We start from the raw sequence: 16,239 nt of genomic DNA, 5'->3' as shown, positions 1-16,239 counted from the left end.
ATCCTTGTCGAGTGAAGTTATGAAGCCGAGCTTCCTAATAAAATTCTGTTGGAAGTTATAACAGTTATTAACCCAAATACTAGGATCTTTAAAAATTGGTAACAGTTATTAACCTTAATTCTAAGATCTGTTAGTGTAATATATTCAGAAGTATTTTTTTCCTTTAAGATTCCACCACCCAAACCACCACCGCCAGAGATGCACTTCATCCCAAATCCAAACAACACAGAATTTATATACTTGTTGGGCCTTGAGCAGTGTGTGGAACACATTCTCTTGAACGGCAAAATGTCAGATCCCCACCCAACACCCTTCATCTGTACGCAGTGTGGCACTGACTTTACCCCAGCATGGAAATGGGATAAGGCTTCACTTAAGTCTAAGGGTAAGTAATTTGTTCAAATTTTAGTGTACTGTATTGCTAAATCTTGACAATGAATCGATAACTTGGGAAAAAAAGTTGGAATTTAAAAAAATTCTGAGACCCTGGCATACTGTGTGTGTGTGCATACTGTATATTGTCTCACTACCATGTTTCTTTTTATTTTCTCAGTACAGCACCTGTATGTGTAACTATAATGTAATTATTAATTTTGAGATTGCCTTGGTGTATGCCGAGAGAGGATTGATGTTGGGGAATACATGAGTTAAACAGAAGTAAACCTATAAATTTACATGGAAGCCAGAGAGTGAAGAAGTTATCAAGATAGTTAAATATAGATTTACGCTGTTGGTAACTGGAATGTTAATTTTACAATGTTGGTAACTGAAGTATTTTACACACTGTACAGCTGCATTGGAGATTATTTTAAAGATGTATTATTTTTTAATTAAAATTTTCAATAGAAACCCACCAGATATTTAGATATTGGTACAAGTACTCTGAATATTTAGCCAGCCAGGTTATTGCTCTATGGGAAGGGGCTGGACTTGTAGATGGCCAAGTGAGGCTTCATGTGCACCAAATTTGAAATGGGGGCCACTTGATAGTTTGTGTAAGTGGGTTTGTCTTCATGATGGGCAGATTAGTGTCGCATACGGGCAGATTCACATTACACGGGCATCCATTTGACAAAGAACTGCTGTACTGAGAGTCAGGAAGTGGCGTTGAACGTATTTTCATGCATCACCCGTGTAAAGCTGAAGTTCTCTTTCATATAATGTATTTCTGATAGAAGTGGGGTCCTTGCATATAATCACATTTACGTATGCTGTACTTGTATCACTGTATCAAGAAGGTAACAAACAACATTTATTGCTACATAAAGCACTAATTACTATACAAGGAAGGTAAACCATTACCTTACCTCACCTTACCTGCTTTATTGGCTGAACTGTGTTAATGTTGATAACACCAATGTACTGGAGAAAAAAAAAAGACTGCAGGACAACCTGAAAACTTTGAGAGCTGACCTAAATAATTACATTGTTGGTAAAAACAAATACTGTATACTGTACAGTATACAAACACAATAAAATACAACTACAGTAAATCATGCATCAACTTTGTTGGAGGCATCGTGCAAAATTTTTCATAATTCAGATTTGCCTTATTTTGGCACATGAAATTTAAAATGCTTTAAACTTGTTATAATTTAAGAAAGTGATACATAGAATCATTTGAAACATGTTGAATGTCTTTACTCTGTTAGTCCAATATGTTTTGTAATTAACTTTTGCAATGCTCATATTGTAAACTTTTATAAACCTTTGTGTTAGACTAAATATTTTTTGAAGTTGGTTTATAAAGTCACTGTTTTGTCACTCACTTGATTCACTTAAAGTTAGACACAATTTTTAAGTAAAATTTTTCCATTTGCAGTCAAGGGTGAGAATGGTAGGGATGTGAAGGTGGTGTGTGAGTTGTGTGTTACAACCAACATCAAACAAGCACTCAAGCAGGAGCACACAAACCGCCTGAAAGCCGCATTCGTGAAAGCATTACAGCAGGAACAAGAGATTGAGGCCCGTATGGCGCAGGTATGGGCTCATAAGGTACCAGAAGTGTTTGACGTTTTGTGTTTTTACTAATACTAGTTTTACAGTGGACTGGTGACTGATAAAACTACATTACACCACCTCCCTTCCTTGCAGTATTAATTTTAGTTACCAGTCCATGTTTTTTTCCACTAACCAATGTCTGACAAGTGCACTGTTACTGGATACTCAATGGATTTATGAATAATGTGTTAATGCACAACAGAAAGATAAGGTATCCCAGGGCTTCCATAGTGTTATGTATCAAGAGGTGATAAATTCCTTAGCAAGATACAAGTGTGATTATTCAGACTACTTGGATTAAATTTATAATTGTTTCAAATAGAACTAATCAATCTGCTTTATAAAAATGGCAGTTGTAATACTCCCCCTCCCCTCATTATATATATATGAAAGATAGATTAGCCTTACCAAGCTTATCTATAGAAGAATGCATACATAAGCAGTATGTATACAGTATGTGACACTCAGAAGGTGTAAAAATTAAACAAGGAAAAGAGAAGTGTGAAATACAGTACTGTACAGTGGTTAAGTATAAACATGACTCAGCTTGTTCTTGACATGTTTGATATTCGGGTACAGGTCTCGATGTAGGAGAGGGATGCCTTACTGTAAACCTTATTGTTGATTGATTTGTATTTCTTCATTGATCACCATTATAAATTGGGAGATACATTTGAAAAAAATGCAACATGTAATGAAATGACACTGCAGTTCACCTTAAATAGTGGACTATCAATTTATGCAGTGGTGAGATTTAAAAAAAAAATTTAAATAGTTACCATGTAAAGAAGCATAAAAAGGGAAATAAGTTTAAGGCTTTTGGCTAAATCCATCATTCATCCAGTAATATATCCGCAACAAAATATTGCGTTAAACAGTTTTAATAGTATTCCTACAAATTGTTAATGATGATAATGTTTGTGTTGAAGTCATAAGTTTGATTCACTTGAACAGCCTTGGGAGGTTGGGGAGTGTTGAGTGAAACTGATATACGGTAACATCCGTTAAGAATCATGTTCGTACAAATGTTGCAGTCATTCATACCGCTTGGAACATATGTAATATTTATTTCACGAATAACATTTAAAAAAATCATAATAAAATTAAAAAAAATATATTGTAACGAAAAAATTTGTGAATTATTCATTATTGAAATATAAATAGTTATTGTAAATCAAGGTATATCTTTACAGTACTGTGCTGAATGTTCTTAAACAATTATTTTGTGGCTGGCTCTCGGTGCTGAATCAGAAATAAAATTGTTATTTTATTGTGACTGCTCACTTTAACCCTTTCATTATTACCCCACTGATCTCTCTCACTTGGGACCAGAGTCCTACTCATGTACGTGATGTGGGTTGGTGTATCCCGCCCTGTTTCATATATCCCGGAGCAGTCACGACCTGAATCTGATGCCACATGTCACCAATAGTAATAATTCACCCTCAAATTTTTTCACAGCTGGTCAGTTACTCTAGAAACACCAAGGTGAAAAGAAAGTTGCAAGTACAGCCAATTACATGCATAAGAGTCAACGTAGGAATAGGTGCAGTAGCAACACGATTGATGGAATGATAGACAGGAATATGATGATGAAGAAGAGGTTTAGCTAAAGTATAAAAATGATGGTGAAGAGTTTTAGACAGTGTACTGTATAAACAACCTGTCAGTACAAGATGTCAGGAAGACTTGGCCCAGACTACTGTATCATACCACAAAGCCTAGGACTTAAAGGGTTGAAATATGTATTGTTACAGTATTTGTAAAGTGATTTACTGTCCCATGTGCGTAGAAGTTGATGAAAATGGGTCTTTGTACAACCACAGTGTTTGTGGGTTTACCAAAATTATAAATGGTTTGCATTAGTAATTTATATGCAGTACATACAAAATATGAGGAAATTAGTGAATAGTTGAGCTCATAATCACTGTAAGTAAGGAATTCATTATTCATAACTGTGCTTAATTTGTCACCTTATAGAAAAAGATAACCTGGAGAACTAAATCACAAGACTTGTGCTACTATTGGATAAAAATTAAGTTTACCGTTACATCCGCTCACAAGCATTCATTTTATTGTATCCATAACAATACTTTCTCATTCTCAAATTATTGGAACAAATTAGTCTTCCCAAAATGAGCACGATGCTAACTTAAGCGTACTGATATATTTTTAAAGCTATGAATCTTTGTTTGTTGTCTCAGTTTATGTATATACCAGGAATAGGTAATGCCAGTCTTGCCTTTCTTAAGTTATGCTATAGACATTGGTTGTGAGGTACAGTCAGCCAAAAATGTTCTGCACCCCTTGGTCTGATGGCCTCGGCAACGATCACTGACTGAGGCCGTGTGAATTTGGGAAGGTTGGTATTTCTGGTTGTGTGATGTATTGTATAACCAGTATGGTGTATTTTTTTAACACATATAGTTAATACAGAGAAATTAACGGGAATTACCCGCATAAATGAGCGTTGTTCAGAATTCTAGTTTCGGTGTGTCATATTGTATAACGCCATAAAGGTGCAGAAATTTCTTTTGTTGGCTGTACATAGAGAACAGACTCACACGACTCTTCTCAGGGCGAGTAATTGGTAACTAAAGAAAAGGAACAGATTTAATTTATATTTTGCTGGAATTTATGGTTTTTTCATCTCCTGCTTTCCATTTTCCTAAAGTGTGGTTTGTCTGGAACCTATCATAAATGCAAGCCCTGAAGCAACTGTAATCAAGGGTGAGTTTGTGCCCGTGCCACAAAGAAGGATTAAAAAAATGGCATTGTGCCTTTTACAAATCACTTAATCAACCGTAAATTATTTTGGGTACAGTATTTCCGAGTAACAGTGTACAGTAAATGACATAACTTTAGTTACTATTATTGTAGACAAACATATTCTCTAATGTTGTATTTTGTTAGTAGTACTAAGTCTGTGATGCATCATAAGTTTTAAGTACTTTTCTTATTTTTTCTTGAGTTTAAAATAATTTAACTAGAATCATATATTTACTTTAAAGTTTTTTTTTTTTTAGGTGTTGAAATTCTATATGTAACAAAGATGTTGTAAAAGTTACTGTATTTTAATATTTTTATTTAGTGTTCTTAGTTTTTAGAAAGTGTTTGTTTTTTCCTAATTTTTAATGCTATGATAATCTCCTTGTTTTATATCTTAATTACTGTATATTTATATGTGTCAGAATCAAGTAACTCGGAGTAGCAATCAAATCTGAGAGATGAATCCCTCAGCCTCAAGGCTTTAACTTGTCTTATGACACTAGGGTCTAAAATTCAAATAAATTGAGATGGTCCTGTTTCACCTTCATATTGGGTTGAGAAAGGATAACCTGAGACATGAAGTTATCCAAGTTTTGGAAGAAGCTGGGAGAATTTTGCTACTCTGATCCACTTTTATTTGTGACAAAGGCCATAATATGATGTCACAAGGATCACCACTTACATGGTTACACAGGGTGGAGCAAACATTCTTCAACTTTCACTCATTTTAAAGTGAAGGATAATCTTAATTTTTAAGTTTATTTGTTTTTTAGATTTCAGTGATAAGTTAGGACCCTGAGGCGTGTAAATTTAACATCTTAACCTTGCTGGCTATATGGAATTGTTCAGGATCAATCGCCCATTTTTTATTTGGAAGTTGGTTAGTGGAATGAAAGAGGAGAAGGCTCAGAGAACTGTGTCCCCAAGTTCACAATTGAAGAAGAAAACATATTCCCCCTCTGCAACCAACTTATAATTTGCATGTACTTATGGATGTTTGGAGGGGGAGGGAAAGACCAAGGAGATGACAGGATGAGATGCAGGATGTATGATTATCATGTTGGAAAAACATCCAGGTAGCAATAGTGACACTTAGGGAAGGATGTGTTGCTGCTGGCTCACAGATTTAAACCAGATGTAAAGTAATGATGACACTGAGGTTTGTTATGATATGGAGGAATAATGAGTTTGTAGACTGAAAAAAGATAGTAACAATTAAAGTAGAAAAATCAGAAATGCACTGAAAGCAAAGTTGACCCTTATAAATGAGAGAGAATGAGGATGTGCATGCGATTGAAATCCCAACCGATATCAATATAACATAGTGCCGATTTAAGGTGATGCAGGGAAGTGGATATTTAAAAAAAAATGTTCTGTCTTATACAGATGAGGGCATAGAGGTACAGACATTTTGTACTGGAGAGTGAATTCAGTAAGCTTGTGTAGTATAATTAGGAAATGTTTAGATGTTAAAGGAGAAGTTAGGTACAGTATAGACTTTATTGCAGAGTATATTTAAGTGTGGGTTATGTTCAAAAGGACTAGACTTTCTTTTTTCTTTTCATAATTGTAATATGTGTGAATGCAAGTAATGTATTATTGGAGCAATATACCTGACCCTCGCTTTATGCTATGGTTGCATTCTGCGACAACACGGCATAATGGGAAGCTGCATATAGTGAATAGTACTTAATCTTATGGGAAAAATTGGGATATGTTTCACAACTACTAAGAGTCAATAATAATGCAATAAAAGTTGTGGAAAAATCATTACAATACTCTAATGTGGGTTAGAAAAAGATAATATAATAAAAAACTTTAAAATATAATATAAAACAATAAACTAAGACATGTGAAAAGCATGAGTGTTTGTGTGGAAAGTGAAAGTGTGTAGAGTGGCTGACGCGCCACTCCAGCCGTGTCCTGTGACATTACAGACAGCGCAGCACACACGCACACTGTGCCACATTTCACAACCATTTCTGGAGCATTAATGCAATAAAAGTTTTAGAAAAATCATTAAAATACTCTTATGAGGCTTTGAAATAAACATAATACAATATAAAACTTTTGCGCCATATACAGTATTCTACAGAATACATAATAGGGAATCTTTTCCGCTTAAAATTAATTATGGATAGGAATAGGGTCACCGCATAAAAACGATTTCGCATATGATGAATGCTCGTACAGTGAGGGTCCAGTGTTGTTTGTTTTGATGATAAAGGGAGAGAATTATTACAGTTGCTGAAAGAGGCATATTAGGGTATGATGTCTTTCCTTGCCTTTTATTATTATTGATTTGTTTTGAATAAGGAAAAGTTTCCTTTGTGCTATATGTATTCTTATTTTCTTTGATGTGAGTTATATTCCTGGTGTCTTGTTCCCCAAGGGACATGGAAGTGAAGACAGGCTTGCATATATAATCTTCCCATACCTTTCAGGAACATATTTATTTATTTATTTTTTATTTTTTTCACCTATGAAATTTAAGATAGAGATAAAATAAAAACACTTATTATAGAGATTTTTTACATAGTTTCATTAGCGTTCACCGTGTTGTTTGCACGAGAAACACGAACATAGAAAGGTTATGTCACCTCGGTTACTAAGAAAATATACACAAGGGTTCGGAAAGCATAAGAATAGACAGTAAAACACGAACAATGAATGCCAGTGAGAAATGTATAGTAAATCTAGGGGCAATGTTTAGGTTAAGTGCAAGTGTGGTTGAAAAAAACAAAACAGCCAATCAGTGTTAGGTCATCCCATTTAATTTTTGCCATGGTAATGAATGGAACTTCTTGAAATATGCAGACCAAGCTTATTCTTAATTGATGGGGCATTACTCTTAATAGAATTGCGTTCATTGTTTTGTTAATGTTGCAGGTGTGTATCCTCCCCGTTATAGGAGTTTGATTTTGCCTATACTGAAAGTGAATCCCTAGTTTGATGATGTGCCTTTGTAGTGAATGTTGTGGAAAGTTGTGATTAAAGGTATGGGGAAATAGGATTGTAGAATGTTGCTATATATTATAACCAGGACTAATGTTTTTGATGGATGATAAAGTTGTACTCGTGATAACAACAACAACAACAACTCTACTTGTAAGGAGGTACAGTACAGTATTAGAAAAAATTATAGTCTGTAGTGAAAAAAAGTGGATTTAAATAATTTTATGTTGCATATAAGAGCATGGATATTATATCTGGAAGAGTCAAAAAGGAAATGTAGTTAAACAGATAGAATTTTAGGTACATGAAGTGTGTTGTGGATATCTGGATGGTAACTAAATTTAGATACCTGCATAGAGGTTAAGGAGGAAGAAAGGTAATTGAAAAGAAGGCAAAGGAAGATGAAAAGGGTGAAAGAAATTTGGACAGTAAGAAGCAAACTTTTCATTTCTGTACTGGATTTGTTATCTTACAAAATAAAATATATTGAAAATCTTAGACTTTGGATAGGGAGTTCAGAATGTGAAGAAAATGAGGAATAAGGGTAAGAGTGAAGCTAGGTATTGGATGTGACGTGTTAGGTGTACAAAATCATAGAATTGAGAGGATTTGTATTTTGTACAAAGCACCATTTCTGAGAGAACTGTTGGTGTACAGGGATGGTTGCAGGTATGTAGTGATCATAATTTTGGGTGGAAATTAATAAGATTTGCTGTTACATGGATGTGATCTCAAGTTGTTAAGAGTGTACAATATTAAGCTGTCTTTTGCTAATATTGTGTGGTCTAATAATACACTAGAGAATTAGAGCAGTTGAATGAAGCTGTTGTATGCTTCCTGCCCCCTCCTCCCTCGTGTTCCCCCAGCTGACCTTTCCTCAGATTATGCATATGCTTGCTTTACAGTCCCTCTCCTCCCCAGCTGACCTTTACGTAAATACCTCATGTGCTTGCCGTTCACTCTGTCCCCTACCAATAGGCCTCTTTGTCTTTGCTTTTTATTTTATTTATTTGATATATATATATTTTTTTACTTGTTAAAGCTAGGGTTCCATTAGTACACTTAATTAGCCCCTCTCTCAAACACTCACATATATTCACTCTTTGCCATCCTTCCTCCTTTCTTTCTTCCATGTTTAGCAATATCTCACTACAAGACAAAAATCTCCACATCAAAGCAGACAATATGTATATCGATTTATAAGCATCTGTACTTTAACAGATATATTGTCTTATCAAACATTGAAAGTGAAGTACACAAGCAGTCTACAATTGGTAATGACAGTTATTACTGTGACAATATCTTGTTATCAGGTGACGAGCCACGATATCCAGCGTGTGCACTTTGAAGTATTCTCTTTCTTGTAGTCATCATGTTTTGGGAACGTTTCTATCTTCAGTTTATGTTTCTAATTCAATCCTTAAATTATTGGAGAGACTTTGTGCGGTATAAGAAATGTATTAGAAGTCTTGGCTGGAAGAAGCATAGCAAGGAATCCCAGTTCAGGAGGTGGAGGTGAAGAGTCTTGATGCGCCCTCTTTGGTCTTTTCTATGACGTCAAGAAAGGTGGAATTATGTTCCATTCGTCCACATTTGCAATGTTTTCTGCAATGCCTTTTTTTCAGCAACCATTTCCTTTATTCATCAGGCCCAGAGACATTACCGGAGAGAGACCCACAAAAGTTCTACGGTCCCAAATGTATACGACCGAGAGGAACGCCGCAGATCGGGTGGCATGGCTGATACAAGTGACTTCTTGACTGTAGGAGGGAGGGGGTCATCATCTTCAGTGGTCATCTTACAACGTCAGGTCAGCTGCGGGGCGGCGGTGGTCATTGCAAGGGCATCATGCTGTCAGGCGAATATTAACAAACAAAAGAGGGATTTGCACGTGGTCGTGGTGAGGGGTGGTGGTTTACACGTGAGAATGGGATAAGTCGCGCTCCACAGTCGTTGGAAAGCAGTAGTCAGCCTGTTATTAAGAGTGCGCCTGGGATTAAAAAACGGGTTTAGGCAAATTATATCACTTTAAATAAGGTATACCATTGCATAGAAATGCTCCTACAAAGGTTACATCATAATATTTGACAATCACAAACAAACGGCAACAGGGCAAACCTCATTCTCGATTATATGTTAATATCTTAAAAAGGCTAAATGTGCTGGACTCCTTTGCTTGGTGTTTCAGTATTTTAGGGAACATATTTCATCACTCTTAACAATTATATGCACAGCATGAACTTAGAAAAAATAATGCCTTATGCTGTGTCTTCCATAGGATACTGTTGTGATGCCCAGAATAAATTATCTTGAATTTTAAATGAGATGAGTCTGGACTCCTAACCCGTGAAATGGATAAAATCCTTCGATCATGTACAGTTGGTCGGGTGCGCTTAGTTGACTATCACAAGTGTCAGAACCCAGGATAAAGCTAACTCTTCTCACCAAGGGGAAACTGCAAAAAAGGATATGAGCTCTAATTTAGCTTTTTTGAAATGCAGCTCTTCTTATAATTCACTTGATGGAATGAAGATTATTGAAATAGTTGTTGTTATTACAGAAGCCTTTTTATCAGTGTTGAGATGACGTAGTTATTGAAGCTTTGAAAAAATCATGTCCGTCCTTCAAATATGAGGTGAACCGGATTGCTCTTGCATAATAAAAAATTGAGTTTCACTGCCGAAAGAAAATCACAGATCCACAGCGGTGTCAATGATTTGCCAAGAAATTTATTGACTAAAAGATTGGCAACATATAATGCTATTATGAAAAGATAGGATTTAAATTTTTTTATAATTGTTAACAAATATAGTGTTTAAACTTACTTCCCTTCTTTGAATGAAGGGAGGGTGGGATTGATTTTTACCATTCTAATTAATTCACTCGTTTTCCCACATTGAAATTACTACAAAGGTGTATAGAACATAAAAATATACATTTTAATTTGCTTAAAGGATTATTGAATGGATCAGGTTACTTGTGAGAAGTGTCTTGGTTTGCTTTATGGTAATTCAGTGCAGTCAATTGTACTGAACTGTGTTTGGGTATGATCTAGTTTAGAGTGAAGTAAAGATATAAGGAACTGGGAAAACTGGTGCACTGAGAAGGACAAGTGGAAAAGATTGGGTGCACAAAGCCTAACAGAGTATTTGCTGAAAATTTGTACCTGCGGATACTTTGGACAAGTTTTCAGGGGCCACTTTCATATATCAATTGTAGGGGTTTGAGCCCTAGCCAGTGTGATGCCTTAATTGGTAATGGAAAGTAACCACACATATCCCTCTGACCCAAGTGTGAAGAGGTGCTGGTTTGCCTGGAAAAGAAAAGCTGCTGGCCTTATGATGGATTGGTTTTGTCTCTCGGACATACGTATTTCATCTGCCGAGGACTGCTTAAGACCTAGAGTAATGGGTTTCTGCAGTGCTTTCCTTCACACCAATTATTGGAGTACGGTTAATTGGAAACCAAAGACAATGAGAAGAGCAAATCCAGGGAGTGTATCTTTGTGTACTGTGACTGTATTACCTGGACATACACTGTGTTCCTCCTCCTTTTATAAGAAAGGAATGAGCCACATCCGAGAAGAGTGTAACTACCTCACATTTACTAACACTCGGTATGTCATTTTAAGGTTTGCCTCACATCCAGTCTCCCTTATCAAGTATCTGTACTGTGAAGTTTGCTGCGCACATGACATCCCATATTTTGGGGAAGATTCACCTCACACCTGGCCTTTGACTGGCCTTTTCTTGATATGCTGCTAACTCAGAACGAATCTGTTTAGAACTGGATTTTTCATGGTATTAATACTTTTTGTAGTGGATGGCGTATGTCCACTTACTAATGAAATATATTTATTAATTATAACCTACCTTCAATTCTGCATTACCCTTTCCTTATCTCATACTTTCTCATTCCTCCCCTACTCCTGCATTTTATCCCATTATGTAGACAAGTCATTCTTGCAGGTACAAGACAACTGATACACATTAAATGAAAGTGCAAGTATGAATGATGCAGTGAAGATCATATCCTCAAAGGAGTTTAAACCACTTGGATAAAGCCAATACATAATATGATACTTCCCTAAGCTTTATTTCATCTTTACTTTCCTTTTTGTATGCCTTGCTAGAGGGGGCTGTAAGTGTTGTCCATCTGTCTGTCTGTCCTCAAATATTTTTTTAATATAGCCAGTCCTCTAGTTTCAAATGGGTCAACTTAAAAGTTAAAAGACAGTTTGACCGTGATATTCAAATAAAGCAGATCCTCTGTGTGTTGAGGATGTGATGAACATCCAGATCACAACTGAAGGTTAGTCTAAAACTGTCTAAAAGCATAACTCTTGCATCAGTACAGTTATCTTAAGACTTCACAAGGATAAATTAAAGCCCTGGACTAAATGCTTATTACATAATTCAAGTGACAAAGGTGAAGGATGCAGGAAGGTTAAAACCTTGTCCTGAGTTTGATGCTTATAGTTAAAGGGAAAAAAATCCAGTTAATAACTTGTGTGTCAAAGTAAGCAGTTTGATGAAACTTAACATGAGTTTGTGCCGTCAACTAAATAAAGATTCTGAGACAGGTCAATGTCACGGTAAGGTCTGTGGTCAAAACACTGAATAGAGAATAATTTGTATCAAAAGATTTTTTTATTGCAACTCACGAAGATGTATCATCGCTAAACAATATGCAGATGCTGTACCTGTAATAGTCTCGGAGATTAAGATCACTGTTGAAGGTCAAAAGCATGTCCAGGGCATAACTTCCCATATAGATAATTTGATGAAAGTGATAATATTTACAATCACTGATCAAAGTTCATAACACAAAATTTGTGTTTTTGTCAGAGTTTTGCATCTTAAGCACACTAGTGTTTAGTAGAGGCATCAATGTTAATGGACGTATTTAGAGTCTTCCCTCTTTTCTTGCCATCCTCCTAAACATTATCCACTGTTCTCTTTACTTCCGTAACGATATACCTCGTCTTCATATTAATTATATAAACCCATTCTTCTATTATCCTTGTCCCACTGTCTCTACCAACCTTTTTATTCTCCATAGTTTTTCTCATTTCCCCTTTCATTCTACAGTCATAACCTGGTCCATTTTATTCTCTCTCTCTCCCCACCATACAATGATAGTCTTATTCCTTTTCTACCTCCAATTCTTTCCACCTTCCATTTTTCATCACCGTTTTTACTTTTTCCAGCCACTTGTTGCTTTTATTTTAAATCTTTCTTACCACAATTTTTTCTTATTTCACATCTTTAATCCCCATCCTAATCCTTATCTCTTCTCTCTCTTGAATTGTTCCTTCCTCTTGTTCTTGTATGCCTCTCACCCTCTTCTTTTTCTTTGTTTATCACATTGAAAGGTTAAAAAACTAATATGCTTTCTGCTTCTTAGTTTAGATGTTAGATGGAAATTATTTATGATTTCAGTACAGTATATTTATTTATTTTCCAATATTACTGTTGATTTTGCTTTTAGAATGGCTTAAGCAATTTATATGTTATATATGTTCAGTAATTTGATCTTTTTCGCCATTTCACATATTTTTATTTCATCTTGTCATGAAATTTATTTAAAAAAAAAATCTTTTCTCCCTCCAGGCATCACCACAACCAGATATGTCCAGTGCGTCAGTATCTATGACTCCCGTCACAGCATCAATACCATCACCATCTGCACGACTACCTGCTAGTGTGTCGGTGACTGCAGTGAAGTCAGATTATGGACATGGCTGTCGAAGCTCTAGCCATCGCTCATCACCCTCCGTGGCAGCACAACTCCAGTTGCAGCGTGAACGTGAGAGACAAAAAGAAAGGGAAAGAGAGAAGGAAAGAGAAAGAGAAAGGGAGATGCGTGAGAGAGAACGTGAAAAGGAAAGGGAGAGAGAACGAGAGCGGGAAAGGGAGCGCGAGCGTGAACGTGAAAGGGAGCAACGTGAGAAGGAGAGGCATCAGCGAGAGAAGGAACAGCGGGAGAGGGAGCAACGTGAGAGGGAACAAAGGGAAAAGGAAATGTTTTTGCCACCGGGTCTAACAAAACAGCAAAAGGAACAGTACTTGCAAAGCATGACTGCAGCTGCTGCAATGGCTGCTGCAATGTCCAACCCTGCTGCACTGCAACAGTTACAGGCAGCTCAACAACAAATGCTAAGAATGCAGGGATTAAGTAGTGCAGCAGCTGCTGCAGCAGCAGCTGCTGCTGCTTCTCAACAAATACCTGCTCACATGCTAGCTCCCTATTTACTTGGACCATACAATCCATTTGGTCTTGGTCAACTGCAACAATTGATGGCTGCAACAGCTCAGCTAGGAGTCCCCACTTCCTCAGCTCCCTCAACTTCCAGCAGTAGTAATAGCAGCAGCAGTAACAGTAGCAAAAGTTTAGCTCAACAACAGCAGCAAGAGATAATGCGCCAAGCAGCAGAGGTTCATCGTCAGTACCTATTGGATATGATACCATCAGGTGGCCTGCACAGCCAGCAGTCCCACTCTAAATGGAAGAGCTGATGGGCAGGCGCCTGGCCAGCCTCCCTGTCATCAGCCCTCACCAGCCTCTGCCAGCACTGCTGATGGGACAATGCTGCTGCTGGTGTACAGTGGGACAAAAGGACCCTCAGTGACAGTGACTCAAGTGTGTTCAGCCTAGCTATGGCCTGCCCACCTGCTATAGTGTTGTGCCTCGGCCGCAGCTGGGCCATGCTGCACCTGGGGTTCCTAGTCACATTAGGATAAGGAAGCTCTCTGTGATGTGACCAGTGAGTGAGGGGTACTGTTGGTCTGATGGCTAACCCTCGACCCTAGCGTAACCAGCCATGTTGGTCGCCCCGTAGCAATGTCCAGCAGTGCCAGTTGGCCGCTCAGACCAGAGGAGTTGTATGGAGAGTTTCAGACACTGGATGAAAGCGCATCATTCACAGAAACCTGAGACAGCAAGAAGGTAGCCTGACTCCTGGACTACTGGCAACAATAGGCAACCTTCCGCAGTGAACTATAGTGAATGACAGTTATGGTATTACATGACCACATCCCTAATTTATTTCTGTTGTCATTTGTTGTCCATTACGGTGCAAGGGAATATCTTTTCTTCACCAATAATCTGTATTGTTACATAGTTGTAGGGTGTCATGAGACACTGAGCAAAGTGCCCAGCACAATTCTTGCTCTGCATGTCTCTTGGCTGCATCTATGGGTCTCGCATGGTCTAGTTTCATTAGAGTAATAGTGACACAATGGTAATGCAACAAACCAAGGTACTTTCCCTGCACTGATCATTTGTTCTTCATGTGATATGTTGTGTTTGTTTCAACCTTTGTTCAGCACAAGGGTGGGCAGATTCGCACAAACTGACCAGTGTGCTGTTCTGAACCAGTCTCCATATTGTTGAGCAGCCAACATCCATGTGATTGGGATCAAGTAATCTCATTCAGGCAGTTGTCTGCTGTGACTTCGGCGAGGCTTATCCAGGAACCGGGCTCCCCTCCCAGAGTAAGTTTCAGTTGTCAGTGGGCTTGAAAACATCCATACTACTTGCCTGATAAATGCCAGTAGGTCACAGACAGTTTACCAGAAGCTGTAAGCATTTATTAAATTATATTTTATGAGATGAGTTATGTATAAAGTCTTCATTGGATGCACTTTAATGCAAAGTAATGGCATCTTAACTATTTTCTGTTAAATGTTTCATAATATGGTATTCAAGTAAGGCTTCAGTTAAAAGTTTTATTTACTTTGTAATATAAAATTTGAGCAAGGTTATGAGAAACTATCACATGGGATTTTTTAAAATATATATATATATTATATATTTTTTTTTATTGAATGATATTAGGGGTGTTTGGTTGATGTATGAGGGCCCTGGTTTCTGGCCTCGCCATTACCCAGGGGATTCCAGTTATCTGTTCAATTCTATTATAATTGTCATCACTCCCGTTTTCATAGCCATGGCTGAGTTTCAGATTCATGTAGGCTAGTGTTTTCACTTCATAAGTAAGATAATAGGGCCTTTTTCAATAAAGAAGATCTGAAAAATCTAATGTATTAGTATAATTTCCCATTTTACATATGTTTCTTGAACCCACAAAAATCCCAAACTGGAGACAGTATATTTTGTTCATTGTAACTACAGTATAAGAAAGTAAAAACTATTTGATGTCATGATCCCCATTCATACATTGCTGCTTCCTGGTTGACCATCCTTGTATCATCCATTGTATTGTATCCTGCACCCAATGCCTCCATCGCTTGTCTTTCCATCTACCATCCCCCTTTTAATTTGGCTCATTTTAATCAATTTTCCACTCCCCATAAAACAATTCCCAGACCCACCTATTACCTCCTGATCTTGCAACTGCCACCACAAACCAAAATGACGTTAGTACTGCTTAGATTTCACCCTGTCCTTGCTCTACTTTCACCCCACTTTAATTCGCCACCTAGATTTTATGTTCAATCATTGTCTTCTTTTCTTTCCTACCTATACTCAAACAAAGCCCCAGGATTTGAT

At 37.1% G+C, this 16,239-nt stretch overlaps 1 protein-coding gene across 18 annotated transcripts in view; it reads left to right on the top strand.

The window, feature by feature from the left end:
- Positions 1-15,769, top strand: part of LOC121860612 (transcriptional repressor p66-alpha-like) — a 60,952-nt gene extending 45,183 nt beyond the window's left edge. For 15 of the 18 annotated variants that reach the window (XM_042357824.1, XM_042357819.1, XM_042357833.1 and 12 more), the window contains 4 exons: positions 169-385; positions 1,823-1,995; positions 9,374-9,535; positions 13,338-15,769. In XM_042357824.1, coding sequence (XP_042213758.1) covers positions 169-385; positions 1,823-1,995; positions 9,374-9,535; positions 13,338-14,243 — 1,458 coding nt within the window. In that variant the 3' untranslated portion in view covers positions 14,244-15,769. The remainder of the gene's footprint in view (positions 1-168; positions 386-1,822; positions 1,996-9,373; positions 9,536-13,337) is intronic. The other 3 variants (XM_042357828.1, XM_042357837.1, XM_042357834.1) reach the window with 3 other exon arrangements.
- Positions 15,770-16,239: the final 470 nt, after the last annotated feature.

The sequence above is a fragment of the Homarus americanus genome, unplaced genomic scaffold (assembly GCF_018991925.1).
Source record: "Homarus americanus isolate GMGI-L3 unplaced genomic scaffold, GMGI_Hamer_2.0 scaffold11150, whole genome shotgun sequence".
NCBI lineage: Eukaryota > Metazoa > Arthropoda > Malacostraca > Decapoda > Nephropidae > Homarus > Homarus americanus.
This window is presented reverse-complemented; position numbering and strand designations above follow the sequence as displayed.